At 38.4% G+C, this 25,557-nt stretch overlaps 2 protein-coding genes and 3 pseudogenes across 5 annotated transcripts; 3 read left to right on the top strand and 2 right to left on the bottom strand.

Moving 5' to 3' along the window:
- Nucleotides 1-7,908: 7,908 nt before the first annotated feature.
- On the top strand, nt 7,909-8,876 carry LOC148735217 (uncharacterized; annotated as a pseudogene).
- Nucleotides 8,877-8,902: 26 nt separating this feature from the next.
- LOC148735216 (uncharacterized) lies at nt 8,903-11,502 on the top strand (annotated as a pseudogene).
- A 1,014-nt stretch (nt 11,503-12,516) lies between these two features.
- Nucleotides 12,517-14,076, top strand: LOC148735215 (uncharacterized; annotated as a pseudogene).
- A 1,582-nt stretch (nt 14,077-15,658) lies between these two features.
- On the bottom strand, nt 15,659-22,081 carry LOC148735214 (uncharacterized). Of its 3 annotated transcripts, XM_088753422.1 has the most exons (7): nt 21,708-22,081; nt 21,400-21,511; nt 20,454-20,580; nt 18,448-18,536; nt 18,118-18,187; nt 17,904-17,945; nt 15,659-16,762 (listed from the first exon to the last, which is right to left on the bottom strand). In XM_088753422.1, the coding sequence occupies exons 3-7, from the start codon at nt 20,522-20,524 to the stop codon at nt 16,696-16,698; spliced, it is 339 nt and encodes a 112-aa protein (XP_088609548.1). In that variant the 5' UTR covers nt 20,525-20,580; nt 21,400-21,511; nt 21,708-22,081; the 3' UTR covers nt 15,659-16,695. The 3 variants fall into 3 exon arrangements, 2 of the variants coding, with proteins under 2 accessions (XP_088609548.1, XP_088609549.1); XM_088753423.1 differs by lacking the exon at nt 21,400-21,511; XR_015998766.1 differs by lacking the exons at nt 21,400-21,511; nt 21,708-22,081 and having other exon boundaries at nt 16,733-16,762; nt 18,118-18,235; nt 18,448-19,935.
- A 133-nt stretch (nt 22,082-22,214) lies between these two features.
- On the bottom strand, nt 22,215-25,243 carry LOC111328310 (uncharacterized). Of its 2 annotated transcripts, XM_088753421.1 has the most exons (4): nt 25,171-25,243; nt 24,017-24,675; nt 23,832-23,926; nt 22,215-23,278 (listed from the first exon to the last, which is right to left on the bottom strand). In XM_088753421.1, the coding sequence occupies exons 2-4, from the start codon at nt 24,224-24,226 to the stop codon at nt 23,152-23,154; spliced, it is 432 nt and encodes a 143-aa protein (XP_088609547.1). In that variant the 5' UTR covers nt 24,227-24,675; nt 25,171-25,243; the 3' UTR covers nt 22,215-23,151. The 2 variants fall into 2 exon arrangements, with proteins under 2 accessions (XP_088609547.1, XP_088609546.1); XM_088753420.1 differs by lacking the exon at nt 25,171-25,243 and having other exon boundaries at nt 24,017-25,164.
- Nucleotides 25,244-25,557: the final 314 nt, after the last annotated feature.

Genomic DNA, 25,557 nt, shown 5'->3' with positions numbered 1-25,557 from the left:
CGGCTGATTTACTGCAACCGAATTTACAGGTTAGCTTACTGTTACTCAAACAAGAAGAAAAACCATATATTATGGTGCACAGTATAAAATGCCATTCTCAGATCAAGGGAGACATCGAGTGGATATGCTGATGATTATTGAAACTTCAAGACAAGTTTTCCTTTTTGTTTCTAAGGATGTCAAGTAAGTGCTTTGTAAACCGGAGGCGGTTTTCTATTCAAATTTCATAAGGGAGAAGAGGGTAATTTTCTAAAAAAAATTAAATGGTAACCTATCAAGCCTGAAGAATTTTGGTTTCCACGTGACCGTACGACCGACCGTTTGTACAAGGTGCTACTTATAGCATGCACGAGCTGCTCAATTGAGGGCACTAATCTTGGCATAATTATTCAGAGGGGAACCCCAAGGTAAAAAAAAGGGGTAAGGTTATATGTGCGACTAAGAAATCGGTTGCACTTGCACTAGTGTACATCTAAGCAGCCTGATGAAGTGCGCATACTCGTGTGCGGTCTCCAGGCGCAAAAAGTTTGGCATAACACATGGGCTTCATGTGGGCTGCATGACGTGAAGCCCGCGTGGGCGCTTTTTTTTCAGAGGGAAATCAAGCTGATTGAGTCGATTTAAACCATTATTTTCCGGTAATTTGCGTTTTTATATCACCTTACAAAGTAACGATATCGGTAGAAAAAGCTATGTCAACTGAGGAATTTATCCCAAATCAAAGTTGTGGAAACAGGATTTAAGTAATCCGAGACGGGAAATAGAGGAAAGACGCCAAAGCGCAGAGCGAGTCGTGAGCGACGCGAACGAGGGTGAGAAAGGACTCGTCCAAGTAGACAGAAACACGGAGAAGAAGAAAGCGAAAAGAAAAAAAAAGAAATTGAGTAAAAAGGCGAAATTCCAACGGAGAGTACCGGCAGAAGAAAAGATAAAGACCCTAAGGAAATAGTCTGAAAAAATTAACAACACGGAGAAAGTGAATTACAAAAGAGCCGAGGAAGGACGTGAAAAGGTGTAGAGGTAAGTTGAGTCTTATCTGAGTTTTTTTCCATGCTGATGCCCCAGAAAATTCGACTTTTTTTCATTTGATACGATTTTCTGTTTATCACTCATAGTTTTGATGCAGACAAAAAATTAAATGACGTTGCAGAAAAATTATCTGGCATTCGTCCTTTCAGTAAAAACCTTCGCGCCGGTTCATCGCTCAAACAATACTCAGAGTGTTTGTATTCGCCAAATTTTTTTTTTACTTTCGTTTCCATTCGTGCGAAAGTATTTCTAAAATATTTTTATGATCTTCGCACCCACTTATGTTAATTCTTCGTGCCTAAAACGCTTTATATGTTGCAATTTGCATGATCGTTCATATTTTCCCTGATAATGGAGTCCCGACTACTCCGAAATTAAACTTTGGATTTTATCGTTCGTTTTTACAGCTTAATGTCTTAGAAAATCTCTTTTGATACTTTCGTTTCGTTGTTTAATTCAGTCGTGGGTGAAAGGAAAAGAAGCAAAAGCTTAGAAAGTTTTTAGATAGTAGCCAGCGGCGAAATTACAAGCAAGCTTCCATCATTAACTCTTAGGTTGTTCATTTGAGAGAGTCGCTCCTATGTCGAAGATGCGTGAATGGTTTTACCATAGGATTTGAATTCGTGGCCTTTCCGAAGATTAAGATGAAATAGAGGTATTGCGCAACAGCCATGTTGGATGGCAGGAACAATGAAAATATTTTGCATGAGAAAGAATTTCTTTTTCCATGGGTAAAATAATCTATTGTTCCTGCCATCCAACATGGCTGCTGTGCAAAACCTCTATTGAGGTTGAGTCAGCGAGGTTCATGTTTACAAGTGAGTTTGTCGCGGTAATTGGATTTTGACAATATTGTCATGTAAGAACCCGTCAAAGATATGTTACAAACAAACTCGCTGGTTTCATGGACTTATTTCCACTGCGAACAGCATTGTATGGTCGTCATCCTATGTCTTCAAGCTTTCTACTCGATTCGAACGGCAGGAAATGGTATGCCTTACAAAACATGGTGCGATTTTCTCCTCCCTCAAAATCTCTAGTAAAACGTAACCGTCGATGCTCAAGTTAGCTTCGAGTTTTCATGAAGATGCTTATGACACGTTCATTCTTCTACTAACACTGGAACGTGGAAAACAGTCTATAATTTATAATTTGGTTTTATTAACTGAGTTGATAATGTGAATTGGCCACCGTAAAGGGTTTCAAAGCTGACGCTTTGGCCGTTAGCCTTCGCCAAACGTTCCGCTGACGAAGGGCTAACGCTCGAAACGTCAGCTTCGAAATCCTTTACGGAGGTCAATTCACAGTATCAACCCAGTTAATAAAACCAAATTACCTTGCTACCCCTACCCACGCGCCACAGTTTCTTTTGAAACTTACCCCCTTTATTCATCTGCATTTCACAGTCATCGTAATTTATAAGAAACGCCCGAGATATGTTCGTGTATATATTGAAACGGAGTCACAAGTTGGTAACCACGAGGCTGGACTATAATAGTTATTGTTTACAGTTTGCGAATGGGACAACTCTTTTGCCTTTATCTGTATGTTAACCGGCGTGGATATATTCTGTCGAGTTCATTGAGTTACCATCTCCTCGAAAGAACAAATTAAAATGCGAATCACCAACCGAGTCCTCTCTGCGACAGTCTCGCGTGGCAGAGATCAGTCCTACATGAAGAGAGTCCTGCACGCAAAGTCTTACAGAGTCCCTTCTATTTAAGCTACAAACATTCGCAATTTATCGAACAAGGTAGACGAATTGTATCAAGTCGCCATTCGCAACAAAACATGCGTCATTTGCATAACTGAGACGTGGCTTTCGCATCTGATACCGGATTCGGCTGTCTCGCTACCTAGATTCTTGTTATCATTGAGAAATGACGAGAAATACTAATCCGGTGGCTGCTGCGTCTACAGCAAGGAGGAAATTCCGAGTAAGCGGTCAGTAAAAATGGAACAAGAGAAATTGGAATCTATCTAGGTACAATTAAGATCGCAATCACCCCCGCAAAAATTTGCATGATTATTCTGGCAGTTGTTTACTATTCAACCGCTACCGGTGAAGAGGAAAATGTTACTCTTCGGGATTATATGCAAAATACAATGGCTACGTATCTGTCGAAACATAGAGAGGAAAACCGGCTTCAACCGGCTTGCGCTCTGACTCTATTTCTAGACCTAATCACCTGAAGTAGCTAGTTCAATTCAACACAAGAGACTCTGGGATAGTTGAATGATTTTTCACTTATATTCTCTCAGGAACTTCGCTCAGCTGTTGAAATCTTTTTTCCATGAAAACAATAAAAACCTAGGTATATGATAAACCTTGGATGGAAATTGAAATCTTTGATTAACAAGTGACAAGAAGCATTTATTACATTCGGGAAAGATTCGCCAGTCTATAGGCTCTAGCGGAATAGAGTCCCTGGCGCTATTTAAACAGCGAAGCGCTCTTATTATAACCCCAAAGTGGACGGTCTGGCTGAAACTAACCCCAAGAAATGATGGCAAGGCATCAAATCTCTGACTGGACAGGAAACCTCTAGTAAGCAGGAATGGTACCAACAGTTCTTAAGTGACATCATCACTAGTCTTTATCTATTTCTCAAGACAAAAACTCGCAGTTTTCTCTCAAACAAGACTGGTGACAAAAAAAGGAAACAAATCATCAAACAGAGACTCAGGAGTTACATGTATTTCCTTAAATTACACATGCCTGGAAGAGTTTCTCTCTTTTTTTTTTTTTCTTCATCAACGATTGTTTGAAGATGAACATTAGTATTTCATTTGCAGTCAGTACATAACTCTTATTTCGAGGGAAGCACCTTCGAACCAAAATAGAAAATCCACTCTGAATTAATTAAACTCTTTAGTATCGGAAATTCTGGATTTTTCTTAAACAATAATCAATAATCACAGAACTTCTACATTTTCGGCTTTCTCAGTCGCCGGTTGAACTCAAGCTGACTTCTCCTCCTGTTAAGGTACAGTATTAAACACTCCGGCAGGTCAGTAACGTACTGCAACGCTGGATGTTGACTGAAGTTTTCTGTTTCAATCTCTTTTTTGGAGCGAGGGGACAAACGCAAAAAACAATAGAATGATATCTTGTTCGAACAAGCTAAATCAGGTAAAGATCTTTTATCATGGCTAAGCGATGATTTCGGAGAATTGCTGACTAGATTTACGAAAAATTGTTTTCTTTGTTCTCGGTATGTTTAAACGCGAGTACTTGCAGTGTTTTGCGGCTCCGATCCTGAAAAAATACCGCTACCGTGAAAAATTGTCTACTAACCGAGAACTATCTTTGTTGAATAGCTACAAAGTAAGAGAGGGCCACAAATAATAATTTGCTTCGTCTACTCCGTTGAGTGGGTAGCCTTAGGATAAAAAGGAATAATCTACTCAAGGACACTTTAAATTCAAACTTGCATTTTAAATGCATATGTGCCATCTAAACATTGGAACATAATCGTCATCAAATTAGAAACTAATCGAAATTTATGAGCCTCATTCAAAACTACTTCTGATCTCCTATCTTTGTTGCTTATCCAAGATATTTAGAGCATGATTGCAAGAAATATATATCAGGGAACTTTTGTGAGTCATCATTGCATTTTAGGCTGCAAAATATGAACTGGTAAAAGCCTGGATAATCGGCCTCAAATAAGACATAGCAGGAAATACGAATTAGCCTGACTTTACTTTGAGATTGCTGGATTTTTTGACACCGGACACTGTTTCCGGAGATTATCCCTCAAAATTTAAGCGTTAACTTCTTGAGCACTATTACAAAAATGGGAAAACTTGTCAAATTAAAAACGTGTTGAGTGGTCTGGGCTGTCACTATTGAGGTGCCTATGACATCGAGGGCAAATGGTGATCAAAAATATACCGCATTCTTGACAGATGGTTATAGACAGGTAAGCTGCAGTTTTGTGAACAAGTTAATCGAAACGAGTTTTCATCAGACGAGATGTCATAGTGGGTAGAATTAGCAATATGGTAAAATGCCAGTCTAGCAGAAAGGCAATTAGTTGTTTTACTGATGACTTTTTTTGTAAAATAAAAGTGTTCTTGAACGCGAAGTTATCGGCTTCAAAGCAAGAGTTTGGTAAACATAGAATCAACAAATTCAGATGGGAAAACCATTCCTCTTGTCAACGGACAGAGCACAATCATCCACAAACAAGGAATCGAATAAAAACAGACGGGAAAACCATTTCTGTTGGAGCATTGGCCGTCTATTAACACATATTATTATAATCCGGCTTTCTTCAGACTTTTTCCCTTTACAACGTCATATGAAGAAAAATCGGTTTCTGGTGGATAGGATTACAAAATTTTGCCACATTGCATTTGAACAATTAGAGTCAGCGATAAAGTCTCTTAAAGGCTTCCGCTCATCCAAAGGAGAATAGTTTACGATCATCACTGACTTGGTCATTCAAACGATTCCGTAATCTGCTTTTTATTCTTCTCTATTTTTCGCTTAGTTGAAGTAGATTTTCTGCAAAGGGATAACAGCGAAAAGTCATAAACACGGAACTGGGGGGAATTTCTCAAGACTAATTTTAGGCCCTTTTTTTTAGCACCGATGATACAACGTTTTAGGGAAAACTTTGTTTTGAGTTTCATAACAGCATGATTAATCTTACAAGTTGCTTCACTAATGTGTTACACCGATACGACAACGTCCGTGCCCAGATTAAAATTGGCAAAGTAGCACCCCTTCTAACAGGTTTTCCATCCCATTGTATCAGTAGAGCTCAATAAGATAACGCACGCGCAAAAAATAATAACAAATGAAAACGGAAACATATGAGTACTTACGATTTTCCAAGCTCTCAGCAACAAAGACGAATTCCTGTTAAAAGTGAATTAAGAGAGACTTAAAAATGTCTCGGTTAACCTGTTAGAGAGTTTAAAAGATTATCTTGTGGCCATCATCCATATTTGCTGTAAAAATTCTACATTGTTAAAGACATTTCTGTGAAGCACTGGCGAGGAACATACCTGGAGTGTAATGAGAAGTAACAGAAACTTTGCCATCGTTGTCTTCAAGCTGCCACGATAGATGATCTCAAAGTTTTTTACATATTTAAATAATTACACCGCTGTAAACGTTCTCGTTATGCAAACTGGACATCCGCCCATTAAGGCTGCTACTCGAGTTATTAATTTCATTTTGACACCGTTACGTAAACAGTGTGTATGACCCGACAAATTTTGCATTTATCATTTATCAACAAGTTCATTCGTCAGACTATGAAGTAACGTAGTTTTGGTAGTTTCGTCATGGAAAGACACGGTGGCAAACTGTATAATAACGCTGCTTTGAGAATAAAAGCCAATTACTCCACAGATAACTTTCAGATCTTGGATTTCGTTCGCAAACCTAGTTTTATTAATGATCCGATTCAAAAATTTCAAATTTGTCAAGCTGTTTTCAAAGCTGTCGTGCGTATCTATTGAATATGTTGTAAATAGAAGAAGGCACCGGTCAGTGCTGGGATATAGTGGAAGTCTTAACTACCGGCGTTTCAAAAACGTATTTTCAGAGAACCTCTTGTTAATAGGGAACTTAAGATACGATGACGAAATAAGACGACGACGACGACCGGAAGTTGGATTTGCACAAATGCACGTGCTACGCTTGTCTCTGTTTGTGATTTCGTCGTCCTCGGTTCATCGACGACGAAATTTGTAGAAAGCGGTTCTGGGGAAAACGTAAGTAAAACTTGTGTCCTTGTAGCTCTTTTTAGGGGATTTCAACTGGTTTTTCGAAGCTGTATGTCTCTAGGAGTCTTACATGTCGAATTGATCGTTTTATGCTAAATAGATCGTTTCAGATTGAATTTCGAAGTTTTAGCTCATTTTTCAGGGGCGCATTTGGCGAGCAGTGTTTATATGGCTAACTAGTGCCTGGCAGAAGAATCCGAGAAAACGTAAGCTACTGAGACAGCCGTGTACTTTGAGAAACTTCTGAGAAACTTTTGCACCAAATTAGCACCTATTTCTTTGATTATTTGTTTGATTCTTTGACATTCAGCTTCGTCAAGTTCGTCGAGGTCAAACGGTGCGTAAACATCGTAAGGAAAATCAAGGTCTTTCGAAGAATAAAAGTCGTAAAGAAGAACAAATTCTTCGTCCGTCATCAATGAAACCATCGTCGTAGCTTATTATAAGCGAATTGCGTAAGTCTTTGAACGCCATAGCCAAATAAAATTTATAATTACTTAAGATGCCGTCGTCTTCCCGCAAGACCGTCCGCTTAACCTTCAAATTTTCTCTCCGAAAACCAAACCCTCGGTCCAGTCTTTCTCAGATGTAAAGCGTCCTCGTCGTCCCTTCGTCGTCGTTTTTTAAGTTCCCTAATAGGGACCTTAAGAAACCAAGACGGAGACGGCAACGAGGACGTGGAAAAACAAGAGATCTAATTGGCAGAACAATAGCTCAGCAAGTGCGTTTTGAAGCTTTGAACATTTCTTAGCCGTCCTATGCAAAACAACAACGTGAAATCGCCAAAATTTGCCTCGTCTGCGAACCGAAAACACGAGGGCAAATTATTTTAATTTCCATTTGGAACTCAACGGATACTTTATACGTCATGCTGAAGTCGATCTGTGGCGCTGTATGACTGACAGTAAGCTCCTGCAGCCATTTTTGAAATTCTAACTAAGAGTAGAATTCATTTTTTAATCGAAGTCTTCCTTGGCGTCGCTGTCGTGGTTTCTTAAAGTCCCTAATAAGCCAAACGCCACCGAAGATCGACCATCTTCCAAATTTCAGCTCTTTACTTGTCAGCCATGTAGATAATTCTGAGCATATCGATAAGCGTTTTAATTGGTTGAAATTAGGCTATGTGACGGAAATATGAAGCACGCTATCAAAACCGTGGATTTCACGAGCAAAAAAGCGTTCAAAATTGAATTCGGTTTCCCATTGCAGAGTAATTTTATTTCACTGGCATTTAACCCAAATAATTTAACAGAAACAAGTGTCCCTCACTCCAGGAGAGTTTTGGGCTATCTTCGTACGCTGATTCAAAGGTAGCTAGTCTGAATACAAAATCTTCTTGAGTTGAAAAAAAATTAACAAACGGCAAAATGCCGCTCGTGTTTTGTTAAGTCACCCCGGAAAAGAAAAATGTGTATGCATTGAAATATATTATCCATCTAGTTAAAGAAGCAAAAGTCATTATTTTTCTTGTTGTCATCAACAGGTTTATCACCTCGAGAGTCGCAGTGGACCAGCCTAAACAGCATACCGATGACGCCATACTAAACAGCATACCGATGACGCCATCCGGATAGTAATCCTCTATAAAGATCAGGATGCTGCAGTGTCTATCAACCGACAGCTGAGAGATCTTAGCAGCAAGGTGCAAAAGACCATTCAATCCATGTTTATTAGCCGCAAGCTTAAACAAGATCTAAGCCTGCGTGAGCCCAAGCCTAACATTGTAACCCAGCAATGCGTTGCTTATCTATTCAAGTGTGACCTGTGCGATGCAGGTTATGTCGGGTACACAAAGGGCCACCTTCACATGCGCGTTGAGGGACACCGTCAATAAACGTCATCTATTTACAGGGATTATTCCAAAGAATATAACACTGCTGTTCCAAATAATTTCTTAGCACGCTTCAATGTAATCATGAAATGCACGAACAAATTTGACTTCCTTGTTAATGAAATGCAGTGTATTCAAGATCTTAAACCAGCATTGAATGTACCTACAGTCGGATTCTCTTCGTGCTTAAGTATTCATGTTATTAGCTTGGCACTCTTTTATGCAAATTCGCTTCAACTTAGCCTCTTCACAAATCGCATTTTATCATTGACTGCGTAACCTTGACGGCGGCGCAAGATGCACCGAAATGTCGGTTTCTATCCCTTATATTTCTTGTCTCATTTATCAATGTTGCATGCCAAATACCTTTCACAGGTTTGATGTTTAGGCTCCCATGAGGACTGCAATATCGTCAAGAGCAGGAGATTAAGAAGAAGGACTACTTTAACATTCATTATTCATTGTTTGCAAGAATCGACTTTTATTCAATTTTTTTCGGGACAAAATTGAAAATTAAAACTGGTTTTTTGTTACTGCTATGACAGTTTTACGATCTTCAACCTTATGAATCTCTGTAAATTTCAAAATTCTAAGTAGCGATTAGAAATCAAATTTTGAGTGTCTCCAGTTTAATAATCAATTAATTAATTGATCTACACTTAAAACTATATGACTTGACCATGTAGACAGAATAATTTTTCCATGTTACGTAACATAATAACCAAGGTACCAAATAATAACTTTCCGTCTCTGTAAGTTGCTGAGTTAAGGTTTTCTAGTTTTTTTTTATAGTTTTGTAATATTTTACTTTCAAAAAGTGATTCAAAGTTTGCGTCAACTGATTTCAGGGATAGTTTAACGACTAGGCGAAATCTATAAAAATGTGAAATTAGTTTTGGGGAGATTTTATGTGCCGAGACAACCCATGGCGTTTTTATCAATTATTCAGGTCAATTTAGGCATAGGCCCGTTAAACTAGATTTGCATAGTAGTTTCAATCATGTCCTAACAAACTTTTTCCTAAAACTGAAAACTACACCTTTTGCTGTTCATTACGAGGAAATACGCATTCATTTGCGTTAAAAGGTGAACAATCGTAAGAAAATACAATCATTAGAGATAAAAAACCGTCATTTACTCGTAAACAAGTATCAATAACGATTTTTGCATTGTGATCAGCATTCAATAACAATTTTGGGCATTCTTATGCGTCATTCGTCAACCAAAAGAGAAAAAGATATTTTCATTTGCGCGAATATTCGAGTCATTTACAGCATCTTGAAAGTCAATAGAGACAATACACAAACAATATAGTGCATGAACCATTCATTCACATTTTTATCACACTGTTTACAATTCAATAGCATTACTGGACGGCATTAGAATGAATAAGACAATTATTAATGCACTTGTACAAACAATTCAGTGTTTTTTCTATTCAATATGCAAAAAGCGATTTTTAAATGAACACCGATTTTTCCTGGATTTACATTCAGTAGAGTTCGTCCGGTTAATTCGCTTCGAAGAAACCGAATACTACTTTAACACAGAGAGAGAATCATGAGAGGATTTGAGGACGAGGAGAAAGATAATCTTGTGGTCGCGGACTAGTTCGGAGTGAACCGATCAAAGGCAAGACGCATTGTGGCGCGCTACATCAGAGAGGGCAGGATCCAGGAGAGACCACGAGGAAGTAAAAAACAAGATGCGCGTGGATGATAAGATGAGAGATTGCCTAGAGGAAATCATCAACGAAAACTGTTTACTTACACTTTCTCGGATAAACTACCACTCAAATCCGAGATCCATGACCGTACCGTGGCAAGAACATTAGACAGGATGCTCTACTGAGCGAAACTTGCGAGGCCTCTTCTTGCTGATAGAAACAGACTTGATGTGCTGAACACGCGAGTCGACTACGCTACTTGGTTTAGAAACCTGTGTGTTTGTCGACGAATGCGGCTACAACATCTGGACGGCCAGAAGCCAAAGTACAGCGCGACAGGGAGAGAGGGCGTACCGTCAAGTGTGCGGCCGGCGCGGACGAAACTTGACCGTGACCATGGCAATTCCGCTTATCAATGGACTTGTGTTTCCTTCAGCAGCTGTTGGCGGAATGAATGCTGCGTGTTTCGATAACTTCTTGGCACAGGCGAGGACAAATCTAGATCCCGATGAGGAGGTGATCTTTGTGTATGACATGGCACCGGCCCACCAAAACCCGGTCATCCCCGCCCCAAACGCGGAACTTAAAATGCTTCCTCCCTACAGTCGTTTCCTAAACATCGTGGAGCAGGCAATAAGCTGTTTGAAAGCGGCGTCAAGCTGACATCTCGTATCCGGAAATTCAAAGACGCATGGATAACGGAGATGAGCCCAGAGCCAGGAGAATCCCAGTGGGGGAGTTTCGAACACAGCAACTGCTCGAAACTCTGCACAGAAAGATCGACACTGTGACTGCGGCTAAAAGTGCGCAGTGGTACCGCTTTAAGCAGACCTATCGGCCAAAATGTTTGAAAAGAGAGATTATTGAAGGGTAAACTGAAATTCAAAGCAAAATGATTTGGGAATAGGTATTTTTCAATTGAAATTCGATGAGTGAATATTGAAAATAAAAAACGCTCAATTGTTCGTACAAGCGCATAAATAATTGTCTTATACATACTAATTTTGTCTAGGAATGCTATTGAATTGCAAACAGTGTGATAAAAATGTAAATGAATGCTATATGCACTACATTGTTTGTTTAATTTCTCTATTGACTTTCAAGATGGCGTAAATGACTTGAAGGTTACCGCAAATGACAGTGTATTTTTCTCTTTTGTTTGACGAATAATACATAACAATGCCCAAAATTGTTATTGAATGCTGATTAAAATGCAAAAATTGTTATTGAATCTTGTTTACGCGCAAATGATGGTTTTTTGTCTTTAATGATTATATTTTCAGACAATTATTCGCCTTTTAACCCATATGAATGCGTATTTTCTCGTAATAAACAGCAAAAGGTGTAATAGATATAACCCCTGTTTACCCTGAAATGATGAAAATAAGTCATTTTACTCCAGCTTAGCAGTATTAAGCTGATAATAGAGAATAACGTAACATTATCATACTGTGCGTGCGATCGACCTATCTTTAAAAAAAAAAAACAACATAATTTTAAACTCCTGAGGACGCATTGTTTACTCTCTACTGAAATCGGACTTCACAACGAGCACTTCCAAAAAGGTGACGCATAATTAATGATGCATTACCGCTCAGTGTGTAGGTACTTGTGCCTTTAGCCTAGGTTACTACATTCTCTAACATACACTGTACAAAAACAGCCTGAAATGTCCTCATTTCAGAAGTATTCGAAAGCACGTGCCTCCAAAACCTTACAGGGGCGATACACGATCCCTTTGGACCTTTGATGGATTTTTTCCTCATTCTTCCTGCTTTTACCAAATAGCCGATACACAAGTCCAAGTCCACGAAGTTCCTTCTTTGTTCCTCGCCTAGAGCGATACGGATGGCAGTGGTTGAACAAATCATCCTATTTAGCACCTACTGCTTTCTGAAGATAATCAGAGCATCTGTATGCTGTCTGAACGAAAAAATTCTCAAAGAGGAATGGCGCCGTTGAACTACACTCACAAATCTTTGTATACTGAAAAGTATTCCAGCTGCCCCATGGCTTGCATCCATGACCCACAGTGTATGAGTTTGAACTACTGTTGATAGAGCTCACAGTGTGACTTGGACAATAAGACAAAGTTTTCAACTGAGGCTAGGTTTTTATCCTAGATTCATCTTTAACTTACATGGGTTTGATGAGAAAAAGAGTTATTTCTCTGAATTTTGAAGTAACAGACATTGTATCAGAGTATTGAGATCCTTTAAAGATATTTAAAAAATGCGATATTACTAGACAATTCGTCATTTCTACGAAACAGATCTAATATAACATGGCAATTGGTATAGAAATTGCCGTCTTCACGTTTTAACTTTAATATTGCTAAAAGTGTTGTAACCAAACAATCTTTTTGTGAATAACCTAACTATGAATTTATGAGCGGCTGAGGAGATTTCTTTCATTTTTCTTATGTTTTTAATTGATTTTTCCCTTCCATAGCAAATAGAGCTGTTTACCGTTCGCGCAGGCACATCCATCCATCAAAAGGTGATGGCGAATATTCTATTGACCCCACAATGACAGGAAACACATCGATCGCTTATTGTGACATGACAACTGGTGGAGGTAAGCTCAAATGATCATTGACTCAATCTGTGCTGTTCAATAGCAAAAGAACTATGCCCAGTTCAAGACACATGTTCAAATGCCAACTTTGGTCCTACGCCTGCGATCATATTTCGAGTAGCAGAACTCCAAGTAAACGACTTCCTAATAAGCCAATAGAGCTTTTGTTCCATCAAAAAGCACTGTATCTTCAAATAAAACAGATTTGCTCCAAAAAATGGAAGAAATTAAACAATTGAAATTCCTTTGGTGGTCAAGTGTTGTCACAAAGCACATATGCATCCGCAGCGAAATTACTATTATCCAATTAGCAATTACTTGATAATTGGATGTTCAAAATCGTCATATTCAATGCTAATTTTCATATTGTTTTCAAGAAAATCTGAACTATGGCATCGTAACAATTTCTTAGTTGTTGCAATTTGTAAACTGCAAAAACCAATCATTAAAATAATTTGTTTTATTTTACTGAGTGGACGGCTGTTCAAATGATCTCATTCTCAGAATCAAACCTTCGATTGGAAAGTTCATGGGGCGAATTTAAGGGTCTTCAAAACTATAATGACTATAGTCAGACTTTAAGTTTACCTAATTTACTACAGCTACGAAATGACATGGGCTTCAAACAACTGCGCTTTTACTGTCACGAGAAGAAAGTTGGAACGGTTTTCCACGTCATGACTAGTGATAATCCCCTGGGTGAGGCCGTGGTAAAGTTTTTCACCGAGGAACACTTAATATCAATCCGGGCCTTCACTTGTGGCTCGTACACAGTTCTTCTCGATGACAACTCTACGTTGTCTAAGGATTGCAGCAAGCTAGGCTGGAATAAAATTCATCCAGAAGGGAAATGGACCGGTTTTTGGAATGTCCAAAAGTATCGTATCAATAAAAAAATGCACTGAGACGTTTAAATTCTCATAAATTTACTTCAAGTCCCACCAGGAGAGACTGTGATAACTATAAAAGCGACGTAGCTTCTCTTTCTTCTGGAGACACGAGGGCTATCTTCGTACGCTAGGTATTTTACTAGAAGTACTGGCTTGTCATGGAGAACTGCTCAATGACACGGATCTGTGTTTCTGGATATAAATGATATTTTGGGCGATAAAAGAAATCTCAGGTCCTCCGGTTTTCTTTCTAGCAGAAGCACAAAGCTGCTAAATTCCAATTTCACTGAAAAGAGTGGTGGAGAAGCCATCTCACGTGTGTGCTAATGCATATATATATATATATATTGAATGTAATCGCAAAAGATTCTCGTTAAGAATGATTTTCTTACAGACACGAAAATCGTACACTTAACGATACTCAAGGAAATATGATCTTCTCTAGAACTTAAAGAGTACATGTAACCTGGCGGGAATCGGCTAGTCGCGAATACATGTAACTCTATTAAATGTATGTATCCATGTATGTTTGTATGTATGCATGTACGTATTTGCGATATTCAGACAGGCTGGCTCAGTTCAGCTCGAAACTGGTTTAAATGGAGGCGTGTAGAAACAACAACAAGGCCACACCGCAATAACGGGAGGTATAAAGGCAACTGATCTGATTGGAGTGCAATTTGATCTAAAATAGTACGCGTCATTTCAAAATCAATCGAAAGTACAGCTTAACTTTGATTTCAAATCACAGGTATGATTTCACACCAAAATTGCATAAGTTAAATTACCACTTTTTCGCATTCATTTTGAAATCACAAAATTTAATCACTCAAATACAGGATTATTAAGTCAGTAGAAAGAATTTATTGATCTAATAATGAGCTGGTTGGTAAACAGTTGCAACAGTTGTCTTTCATTTCCTGCCATTTGATTGGTTACTTTAAACAAACCTTTCAATCTGATTGGTTAATGCGTTTAAGCAAAGATATGGTATTGGCTAGGAAAGAGACGCGATTTATGGCAAAAAAATGGTGAGATTCGTCGACAAATCCCACCAATAAGAGCCAATGAGATTGCAAGGAACACGTGTGATTTCAAAGTGAAGCTATAAAGAGATATATATTTAAATGTAGAGAACAGCTCACTGTTGTTGCTCAGCAATTAAGACAGATTTTACTAATCCAATGATCATCAACTTTAACAACTGGAATTTAAGACTATTAGAGTTGAGCTTTTATCTCTTACAATCGGCGTAGCATTGTTGGTACATGCACTGAATATGTTAAGCATTTCCTACCGGTTTAAATAACCCATACTTTCCATGCTTACTTTATCTAACCCCGAACATGGCTAAACATGATAACGATTCAACTGACATCCGATTCGCCACCAGTAAACTACATATCGCTGGTCTTATTTACGCAGGCTTCAAGGTAGATTATCAATTTGACCTAAATTCCTAAAGATGACAGGTCGATACTTCTTGAGCCACCATTAAAGTTAATAAAATCATTAGCAAAACGAGAAAGCTTCATTTAATCTTCATTCCTAGATACCTATGAAAGCATTGCAAAGTTACAAAGCGATACTACTTGTCACTTTCGTTGTTTGATTATTCTAGCCCTTAGTGGAGGGTCTCAGTGGGGTGATGCATTTTACGACTAACGGTTAATTTCTTCCTATAACAGTTAACAGAGATGTTACAAATTAGTTTAAATCATTAAGAAAACTTAATGACTATTTTTCGTTGTTTTAAAACACAGTTATCCGCTTGCTTTTACCACAAGACTCAGGCAACCAGGACGATTTGAGATCGTGCTGTTCTTCGGCTGATATTAAGTAATTTCTGTCGGCCACAAGACAAGACTTGTAACGATCTAAGTTTTGGACAATTTCTAAACGACGCATCGTAGATAGGAAAACATTTTACGATCAACTTTATTTATCAGCAGGGATTTGCTAAAGCAAAGGCATAGAAAAAACCAGGAAAGATTTATTACTCGACGTTTCGGGGTCATCGTGACTCCATTATCAAGAGACTAGTTTAAAAACATGCAAATAAGGAAAGGTACAAGAATAGCATAAATTAGACTGAACGGCTTAAACAAACACCTTGGCGCGGATGGAATCCGTTTGCACGTTCAGTGTTGGCTTACGCATGCGAATATACAACATTTCATTAACAAGACAATCAAATTTGCCGTTACATTTCGTGATGACGTTGAATTGCTCGATCAAGCGTTCAGGCATTTCACTATTGTGCTGGAGGTGGTAGTGTTTGTAGATAGAAGATGATTTCCTTTTGTGCCCTTCTACGCGCTCGTGTAAGTGACCACGAGTGTAGCCCACTATTGGTTAAAATATGCCAGTTTTTACGCCTGAGAGCTAAACTGTTTTGCAGTTTCACGGCTAACGCTTAACCCCATTGAGACCCTCCTGGTGAATCATAAACAAAGCAACACAGCTTTATCCGCAGCATGACGGCACGGATGGGTGTTAGCATTCAAGTTGTTATGCAGTTAACACCCTTCACTCTCAAGGTTCATCAATAAGTAATTGTACTTGTTAAATTACCTCTTCTTTCACTCGCCCATCTAGGACGACCTCTGTTGACGAATTAAAAATGGTCATTATCATGTAGGATGTCTGTAAAGGGTGTGTACAATCAGCTTGTCTGAAATTCACAAAATAGATGTTCTTCTTTTAAAAGATGTTGTTCTTGAGTATTTATTCGGTCGGTGTAGGCGGGCATTTAATCGTTTATTGAACTGAACAATACAGAGTCAGATCATTTAAAGAAAGCAAAAGGCCCAAGTTAATAAGCCTACTGACTTATTTTACTTCTGTCAACGCATTTAGGCAAATTTTACAAAAATCAAAATTTTGTGACCGCAACCCTTCTTTTCGTCGCCCTACGACTTCCTGCCCGGTCTCATTCTGTCCATCAGAAGTCATAGCTATCGATGTTTTCGTTTGCGAACCCAGTGACTGTTTCTTAGAAAGCTTGCGAATGGCTTCTCGCACCTTGTGAAAACAGTTGTAAAATACAATTAGCTCCTCACACAGTAAGATACCAGTGACTAAGAACATGAAAGGATCTGACGAGTCTCTAAATTTGACTTTTTATGACTGAGTTAGGAATGATGAATTAAACTAAAAGAAGCTGCTCCATGAAGAGAAAGGTTGCGCTGCAGCTGCAAGACCCCCTGGGTCTCACTTCAGCAAGAATAGGGCTATATTGCATTTTAAGTATTGTTTCCAATGAGAACTTGAAACTGTAACCTGACGATTAATCTTATGGTTCATTTTTTTAAACAATTTGTGATCTTAAACAATCATATTTGGTACATCTGCAACAATAATAATAATAATAATAATAATAATAATAATAATAATAACAATAATAATAAACAGTTTAACGTGGAGAAACACTTAGCTAGAAGCTAGTTCACAGGTTTTCCACGAAACAACTTAAACAAATAATTCACATTGAAAATAACGTTGTTAAGAATCCCAACTGGCCGAGGGCAAACCAGTTGGCTATATTAGTAGCATGGCCGAGGATTTGTAACTCGGGGCTACCGTGAAACAAATCAAAGTAGTGGCCAGGGCGGACTTAAACCCGGGAGCGGCGGATTGCAAGTCCGACACGCTGACCACTCGACCATGCTGCCTTCTGCAAGACCCTTTTCCCCTTTCTCCTCTTCCCTCTCCTTTTCCTCCTTCCCTATTACAATGCAAAATTGCACTTGCTGTTTTCTGTTTCATGACATAAATGTATTCTCCTAAAAGGTGCGTGGTGTCTTCACTTAATTAAACGTCAGCCTCTACAACAGAGGTCCCTAGGCCCCTCTTGAAATGCATTAAAACATTACCGATATACTGAACTATCATTATTCATCTACTTTACTGGAGCAGACATACCCCCTTCAAAGCTTTGAATGATAACTTTCTCCGAGGTAAAATAAAAAAAATGTGGTCACGTACAGTTTAGGGATGGGGGGGGGGGGGGACGAACAAAGAGTATTATGGAAAAAAATGTGGAAATACCAAACAACATTATCATGCATCATTTAACACTAAATCAAATGATCTATGGACTAGGACTGCGTTTGGCGCATTCAAGTCTTTGTCAAGCAATTTTTTGTCAATAATCTCAATGTACCTGATCATCAAGTATGCAGTGAAAGACACAAAACACGACTCCCTAAGGAAAGATTCAAAGGAATATCGATTAGAAAGCAATTTATCTCTGTATATTTTCCCCACTTAATATCAAACATGATTTAATTCTTAATAAATCGATCACAATTTTCCATGATAGGATTAATAAGTTAAGAAACAGACATCCATTCATAATCAGGATCTCCATAGCTTACCTGAGTTGAGTTGAGCACAATGAAGAGATAACGCAAAGCTTCATTGAACTGTATGAATCCAAACAAATACCTGACACCAAGTAAAGGAAGTAAAGCAAGAATACTCTTTAGGCCTTACCTGAGATAAGTAGATCAACATGCATTAGTTAGTAAATAAAGAAAACGGAAAAAGCGAAATAACATTTTAAAAGCGATATCGACGAAACAGTACGCGTATTTAAAGCGAATCTTTATTGTGCTATTATCTTGCGTATATCACAAAGCTTTGAAGAGAGATGAGGTACGACACGCAAAAATCATCATTTTCTGTTAACAAAAAATGTCGCTCACTTTGAAGCTTCCAAGCTGCTTTTACTATATTTGGAGGCCAGCTTCCCAAAGACAACTCGCTGAAGAATTGCAAATATGACAACATTTGCCTGGGGAAAAAAGAAAGCTAGGAACATAAAAGAGGCAAAAAAAAAAAACATTTAATTTGATTTAAGTCTCTAAAAATAAAAAAGAGACTCAAGTGACACTTCCGAGAATGCCTAAGATGTTCTAACGACATTTAGAAGTTACTTCAGAAAGACTAAAATCGGACTTTAAAAGATGGACATTGCTCAACAACGAAGCATTATATCCCTGTTTCCAATCTCTTTTCCGATTATGTTGTACCAACTGATCAAGTAGTAAGAACAAATAACACGAATTTACCAGTCATTTGTGTGACACTTTCGTAAAGGGTTAAAGTGCCACTACGACGAAAATTTTTGTCTCTGGTTTTCACATTTTTTAGCGCCAATCAAGTTAATATGGTTAGAATTGTACTATGTGATAGTTTTTAGATCGATGGAAGCGAAATACGACTTGATATAGCTGGCCGAAATTCACGAAAAACCCGTCCGCCATTACTCAGCTCACAACCGAGAGCCAGCGACTGAACTGAGAAGCGGTTTTACGCATGAGCTGGCCTGTGACGTCATATGCGCACTTTCGCATCGTGCTTCGTGTGTTGTGAGAGATTCGACAGTGGAAATTCTAGGCGTTTTATAAGATTTATTCTTCCTCGAATTCTTCTTCCAAATGGCATACAAATTTAGCCACGTTTTTTAGGTCGAGCTGCGCATATGACGTCACTTCCGAAAGGCTCCAACTAGTGCCAACTCTTTTTGCCACACGCGGCCATTTTTGAATTGAGTAATGGCGGGCGACCAAAACCGAAAAACAAGGTTGAAATAATCATACTTCCCGCGAGGATTTTGCGATTAAACTTGGCATGGTAAGTGTTTCTTACCTCTAGTTTCCAGAAGTGAAAAGAAAAGGCAATGCGAAATTTTGGTCATAGTGGCACTTTACATTGGCTTCGATATCGTTGGCATGGGACTAAAATATTTTCCCAAGGCTTTTAAGCTCACAGCAAGTGTCAGGGATGTAGATTTGATTACTTACATCTAGTACTTAATGACAATTAATTACGAAGAAAAAGTCAAAACCACTCTCTCACTACTTATTACAAAAATTCTGGGACGTTGCGTCTAGGTGTATCAATGCGCAAAGCTAATTCTACTATAACATGCTCACAAACTGAAAAAAAAAGTTGCAAATGTGAAAAAAGATTTTCAACTTGCAAATACATCAGCGAATAGATCGCAGATCTCTAACATCAAGAGAAGGGAAAGGAATACTCCCTCAGGGAAAGGAGCGAATGCAAAAGCGGTGTTATTTGAGGGATTAATGGTATTTCCCGAAAATAAACACAAAAAAAACGTAAAAAATACTAGAAGAATGGCCAAAAATGGTCCTTTGAAAATCCACTGGTTTCCGTTGAGCCAGCATCTAATCAGGTGTTTTATGATGAGAGAGAGTTAGCAAATAGACATACAATTTGTCTCATTATTAAGACATAAAAGGTGCACTTATTCTTCCTTCTATTTTAACTATTTCTGCCTGACGTAACCCATACTGGTCCAAAACCCGTTTCTTTCAGGCTGACGAGACCTGACTAAAATTCAATGTCGCCTAAGATAAATCGCAACTACGATCCCTGTCACACAAAAACACCCTGCGCATGTGCCCTAAACAACTTCCATGACAACTGGACACTGGAGCAACGTCATGCTAAATGGTCTGAAATTCCCAATGTTGAATATTGTCGTTCGAATAATTATCGTCAATCAGAACGCAAATTTCAAAAGATTTTTTTTCTGTAATTGATGATCAGTAAATTTTATCGAGGGAATGGTGATGCACACAAAATAACCAGCTGTCTCAATTAAGAAGTATCAAGACAATGCGACTTTAAACATTGCAAATTGTGATGTCCTGTGTTGAGTGCTGGCGAAATAATGACAAACCTGTCCCGCTTTATTCCCATTCGTATAACCAAGGAGCCACAAGTGATGTCGGTAAATGTGACTTTCCCCATATCATAGCTTGACGGTTCAATGGCTGCCACCAAACTCACAATCACCAGAGGGATTCCTGCAAGACATACATATATTCACCAAGTCAAAACAGAGATGGTGCATTGTGAGGGCAAATCAAGAGGGTCTGTCACAAAAGATAGCTTTAGCCTCTCCAAGCAAAAATGTTTCTATTTTCTTATGTTAATCTTAAGACCACAGGGTTAGCTGATTGTATGAAAATTGAGTGCTCTTATAAAGTGGCCGTGGAATTTTCCAGCCCTTCTAATTAAGATGCTGAAGTGGTTGTGGTATGGACCCTTTCAAGGAGCATACACGTTTTTATCTACACTCGTCATATATTAGTTTTCCAGGAGGGTCTGTCCTTGAAAAGCTCGTGAAAGTTAATGGGGAACTTGCACCATCGTTTCGCAGAGATAGATGCAGCATTTTGCTATTGACAGTGAAGGCGTTGAAGATAAACCACGTCCAGAGGTCCTGAAAATAAGTTTTCATTCAAGAAAGAGGATGTTCACTAATTTCTTCAATTCGCAGGGGGTCGTTACAAAACTACAATCACCGCTACATGTGAGATTACTTCACTTTTGCCAAAAGTTGTTCTGCATATGCAGTCAATAGCACGGATTCGAAGTCGGTCTCGATAATAGTTGCATCATGACAGTGCAGTACTCCAAAAAGCTCGTCTCACACAGATGTACCTTGATGACAATGGTACTCGTTTAACCATTTCCACCGGCTGAAAACGGACTCAGATTTCCGAAAATGTTTCAAACAGTTGGGAAATAGTGGTGCGACATCCAAATCTTTCTTATCAACTGTAAGAACAAGCCGGTTGATAGGAACATGTATGTGCGCAAATAGTGTCTCCGCAACTTACAGGATATTTCTCTCTAGTTTTGAAGAATGTCACATCTAGAACACCTACAAGGTTACCGAGGCCCATGGACAGCAGAAGATTTTTAAGCACAAACAACTTTTCACTCTTTATCCTAAGACATAAAATGTAAATTAGTGTGGTAAAATTGAAGCGAACGAAAGATTTTACGCTTTAAAACAACAACTCGCATGTGCATGTACCAATATTATCGCATGAATATCAATGAATATAACTATATCTCTTTAGTCAGATATCACAGTTTAATTGGGCCATAACAATGATACCGCTCCCACTTGTAGAGACTTTACCTTATGATTGTAAGGAGTAAAAGTGACACGAACACTGCTGCTACTGAAATACACATGAGAACCAACTCCAAGTTGTCCTGGATTTCTCTTTGCTTGATTGACTCGGGGGTGAGCTCAGGGTTGAGGATCACTTGATCTCTGCTTTACTACCACACAAAGAAAGCAATACTGTAATGACGTATTTCCTTCTCACTGACCTCAAGCTTTTGACGGCAACAGAGAAATCGTCTGCTTTTATTTTTTCAGGGTAACGATTTTGACGAAAGGTCGTTTCTATAAAAGGATTACCAGTGATGCTGGATAAAAAAACACACATGGAAGGTGGGAATTTGGTTTAATAATATGTGCCGACAAAAGCTTAAACGGAAGAACTCATGATGAACTTAAGGACTTCCGTTGAGGGTGTAGCTGATATTTATTAGAATGCACACTGGTTTAGTGGGGAACTGGAAAAAGAAACGGTGTAAATGTATGAGTATACATAAGTACTCCAGCTGATTCACAGGCTTGTTTTTCAAATGCAACTTTTAATCACCAGTCGTTTATCCTAAAGTCCGTCAAACAGAGTCTAATAGTCATTAAAACCACCTGAAGTATTCATTGTACTGATCAGATTTTCAATACAACGTCGTCATTACTCAAGCCGAACGCGAAAACGGCGACAAGGATCTTAGAACCGTCCAATTTACTGAAGAACGAGACATTACTATTGCTACATTATTATTGATTAACAAGATTATGATAAAGTTCACCCCATCAATTGTAATCAGTTTACAGCCATTTGCTTCCATAATTTTTTTTTTTCTTTCTGGCTGGACGGGACCTTAACCTAAACAACAACAGAACGTCATTCTAATTATTGACTTTGCTCTTTCAATAATGTTCAGTTTTAGACAGTTCAGAATCAGACAATTCAGTTAGGGAAGATTCTTAAGATTTAGCTTTGTTTTTTAAGGGGTTGAAAAAACTTTACTTCCCAATTCGATTTCTGCGGGATTGACTGTAAACATTATAACTTTATTGCATTATTAGTAATTTACATTAAAGCAATGGTTCACTCTATCAAAACAAGTCAAAGCGAAGCTACTCCCTCAAGACTCTCATTCTTGGTGTTCTCTCTCGCTCCACACTTGTCCTTCACGGCATAGTTTCTTTTCGTTCCTTAGTTTGTATTCAGAAAAATCTTATAAATGATAAATTTAAGATTTATAAACGAAACCGAGCGTTTTCTATTGCTTCTCAGTAATGATTCTACAGCCCAAATCTTTTGCCACCAGTTTGCCTTTAGATACGCTAATGTAACATTTACTTGGTAGTGCAAGACGTACCTTGTCTAAAATATTAGAACTATTTGTGGTGTTTAAGACAGATGTTAGGTTGAGAAGAACTCCTTTCGATGAAAAAGCTAGTAGCCATCGAAGTGATTTGACGTTTAACCTGATATCTAACTGTGTTTTGTGTCTTGCCGTTGCGGATGCTGCATGGATCGGTTGAATCCTCCGGTCGTGAACATCATTTTTCTGGGGCGAGGTTGGGAAAATAACCCAGAGAACACAGAAACCCCAGCCACTCTAAGATAATGAAAAGAAAAAGGAAATAAATGAAAAAGAAAACAGTTATTAGAGGTGATGGGAGCTTCACTCAGCGGAACCTCAATGCTGTTCACAAGAGTTTTCTTCTGGCACAGCGCGAGATTAAGAAAGTATATCCTCTTTCCGAGACATGTATCTGCCATTCTAAATCTTAAAAATTAGAAGGAGAGCTTTATTCCAGTCCTGATACCACTTCTAAAGCGATAGATATCGGTATTTTATTTTTGTAGAATCAGTTCTCGTTTTCCTTTGGCCTTTGTTGGGATCATTATTTCTTGGTACTTCTGTCCGATGTGGTACTCCTGCTGAGTCAGCCCCTGTTTGATACATATTATTTTGCATGGAGTTCAGCAAATGGCGCACTATTACTTGCAATAGGAGGGGTACAAACGACAAAGACTTGTTTGAAGAGTTTTTCACTTACATAGATCCGAATAAAATATTTCGACCCCACAAATACCTTAAGTGCTTAAGTGTTTACTCAACCTTTCAATCGCTCTCCATCACACTTCCATCCTATTTACCAACTTACTTGAGAGGTTCATGACATGTGTTGTTAGAGCCTGCGAGTGACGCAGCTTCCCTAAAGAGATGGCACACTGCAGTTATCAAATCTATTCGCTCTTCCTGTGTAAGAAAAATGTATGAAATCAGTAATTGGCCTTGATTGAAATGAAAAATTAGTACAGTGATATCATCTTCACGCAGTTGGCTCACCAAATTAAAGGAGCTTTTAGTCTTACAGAAGTCTGAGGTGGATGTGGGAGGCGCGTGCTCGTCAGCCACGAGAATATCCTGCATTGAAAGAAAGGAAATTAAAATGACTGAAGGGGAAAACACCCAAAAAAAAACTGACGGTGTGTTAAGGGTAAATATATGTGAGAAGGGTATGTAAAAGTTAACATTTCGGCCAAAGAATATTATCATATAGGTAAGTTTGACTAAATTGTCACAACATCAATCGGAAAGAACCCTTAGTTTCCGTTTTCTGATGAATGACTCGCCTTATCAGGAGCGTGGGACAAACAGAGAGTCCGAAACGTTATGGAGAGTGTCACATAGGGACCTCAGTTAAGGCTTAATTCATTAGAGAGTGTTATTCCATTGCCAAGATCAAAATCTACCTCCAATGCCATTTAATTGGAGAGCTGAGTTTTTAAGATTCAACCGTTGTGTAAAAGAGAGGTTTCTGTACCTGACAGAAGATAATCGTGATATTAGCGTTCTTCGAAGTGATGGGTGTTAATAACGTTTTTACGGCATGGACGAGATTGTTGTAGATCTAAATAAAAACCTCTGTTGTTTTGAAAACGCCCTATTGAAGCAGAAAGCTCTCGTGAAATGCCGAGAAAGTTTGTGATGCTAACCTCCTTAATCTGAAAACCAAACAGCATAGTGACAACTTTTAATAAAACAAAGAAAAGATCTTAAGACATAGTCTCTTCCTACCATCTTCTTCCTACTTTGTAAAGTTAAATCGCGTGAAAGATCATAATAACTGCAGAAATACAGTCGTTCTGCTCGTTTGTTTGTTTCTAATTACTTGTTAGTTAAGCAGTAGGAGTGGACCATAAATTCCAAATACACCAGTTAGAGATTCTGCGAGAAGCTTAGCTGTCAGTCAAAAAAAGATAACAACTTGATTGTAAAATAAGAAGGGGTGTGGTCGTCCTATATTAACAAAAAGTAAAAAGACCAGTGAGCCAATGATATGAAATAAATTACAATACTGGTAAGATACGCAACGCCCACAAATAAATAGTTCGCAAAAAATCACAAACCAGATTACCAGCAAAGAGGAAAGAGAAAAGAAATGAAATTTTTTAAGCGTTTTTACCAACTTTGCAAGAGGGTATAAAAAGGCAGGTTACCTTTTGATTGAAGTAATCAAGAAGACCTTTATTTTCACATTTACATGTCTCGTATAAGAGTCTCCACATGATTGTATATGTGCCATAAACACACTCAAACTGAAGCGTTCCTGAAAAGACAGTTAGATGTGCAATATCAGAACGACCTAATTTTCTTCTTTGAATGAAACAGCCACCTTTCACAAATTCTGCAAGAAAAGGTTAGATACGAAATAGCAATCTTTCATGGACCCTCCGAAAAACTGTCCAGTGTCCCATTTAAAGCCACAAAACATGTTCAGTGAAACCAGGTTTAACTGAATGAAAATCAGTAACAGAAAACGAGAAACATCAGTTCCAGAAACTCCTACGAAAAAGAAGTTTAAACAATGTTTAATAAAACAGGTT

Source organism: Stylophora pistillata, chromosome 3 (assembly GCF_964205215.1).
Source record: "Stylophora pistillata chromosome 3, jaStyPist1.2, whole genome shotgun sequence".
Taxonomy (NCBI): domain Eukaryota; kingdom Metazoa; phylum Cnidaria; class Anthozoa; order Scleractinia; family Pocilloporidae; genus Stylophora; species Stylophora pistillata.
This window is presented reverse-complemented; position numbering and strand designations above follow the sequence as displayed.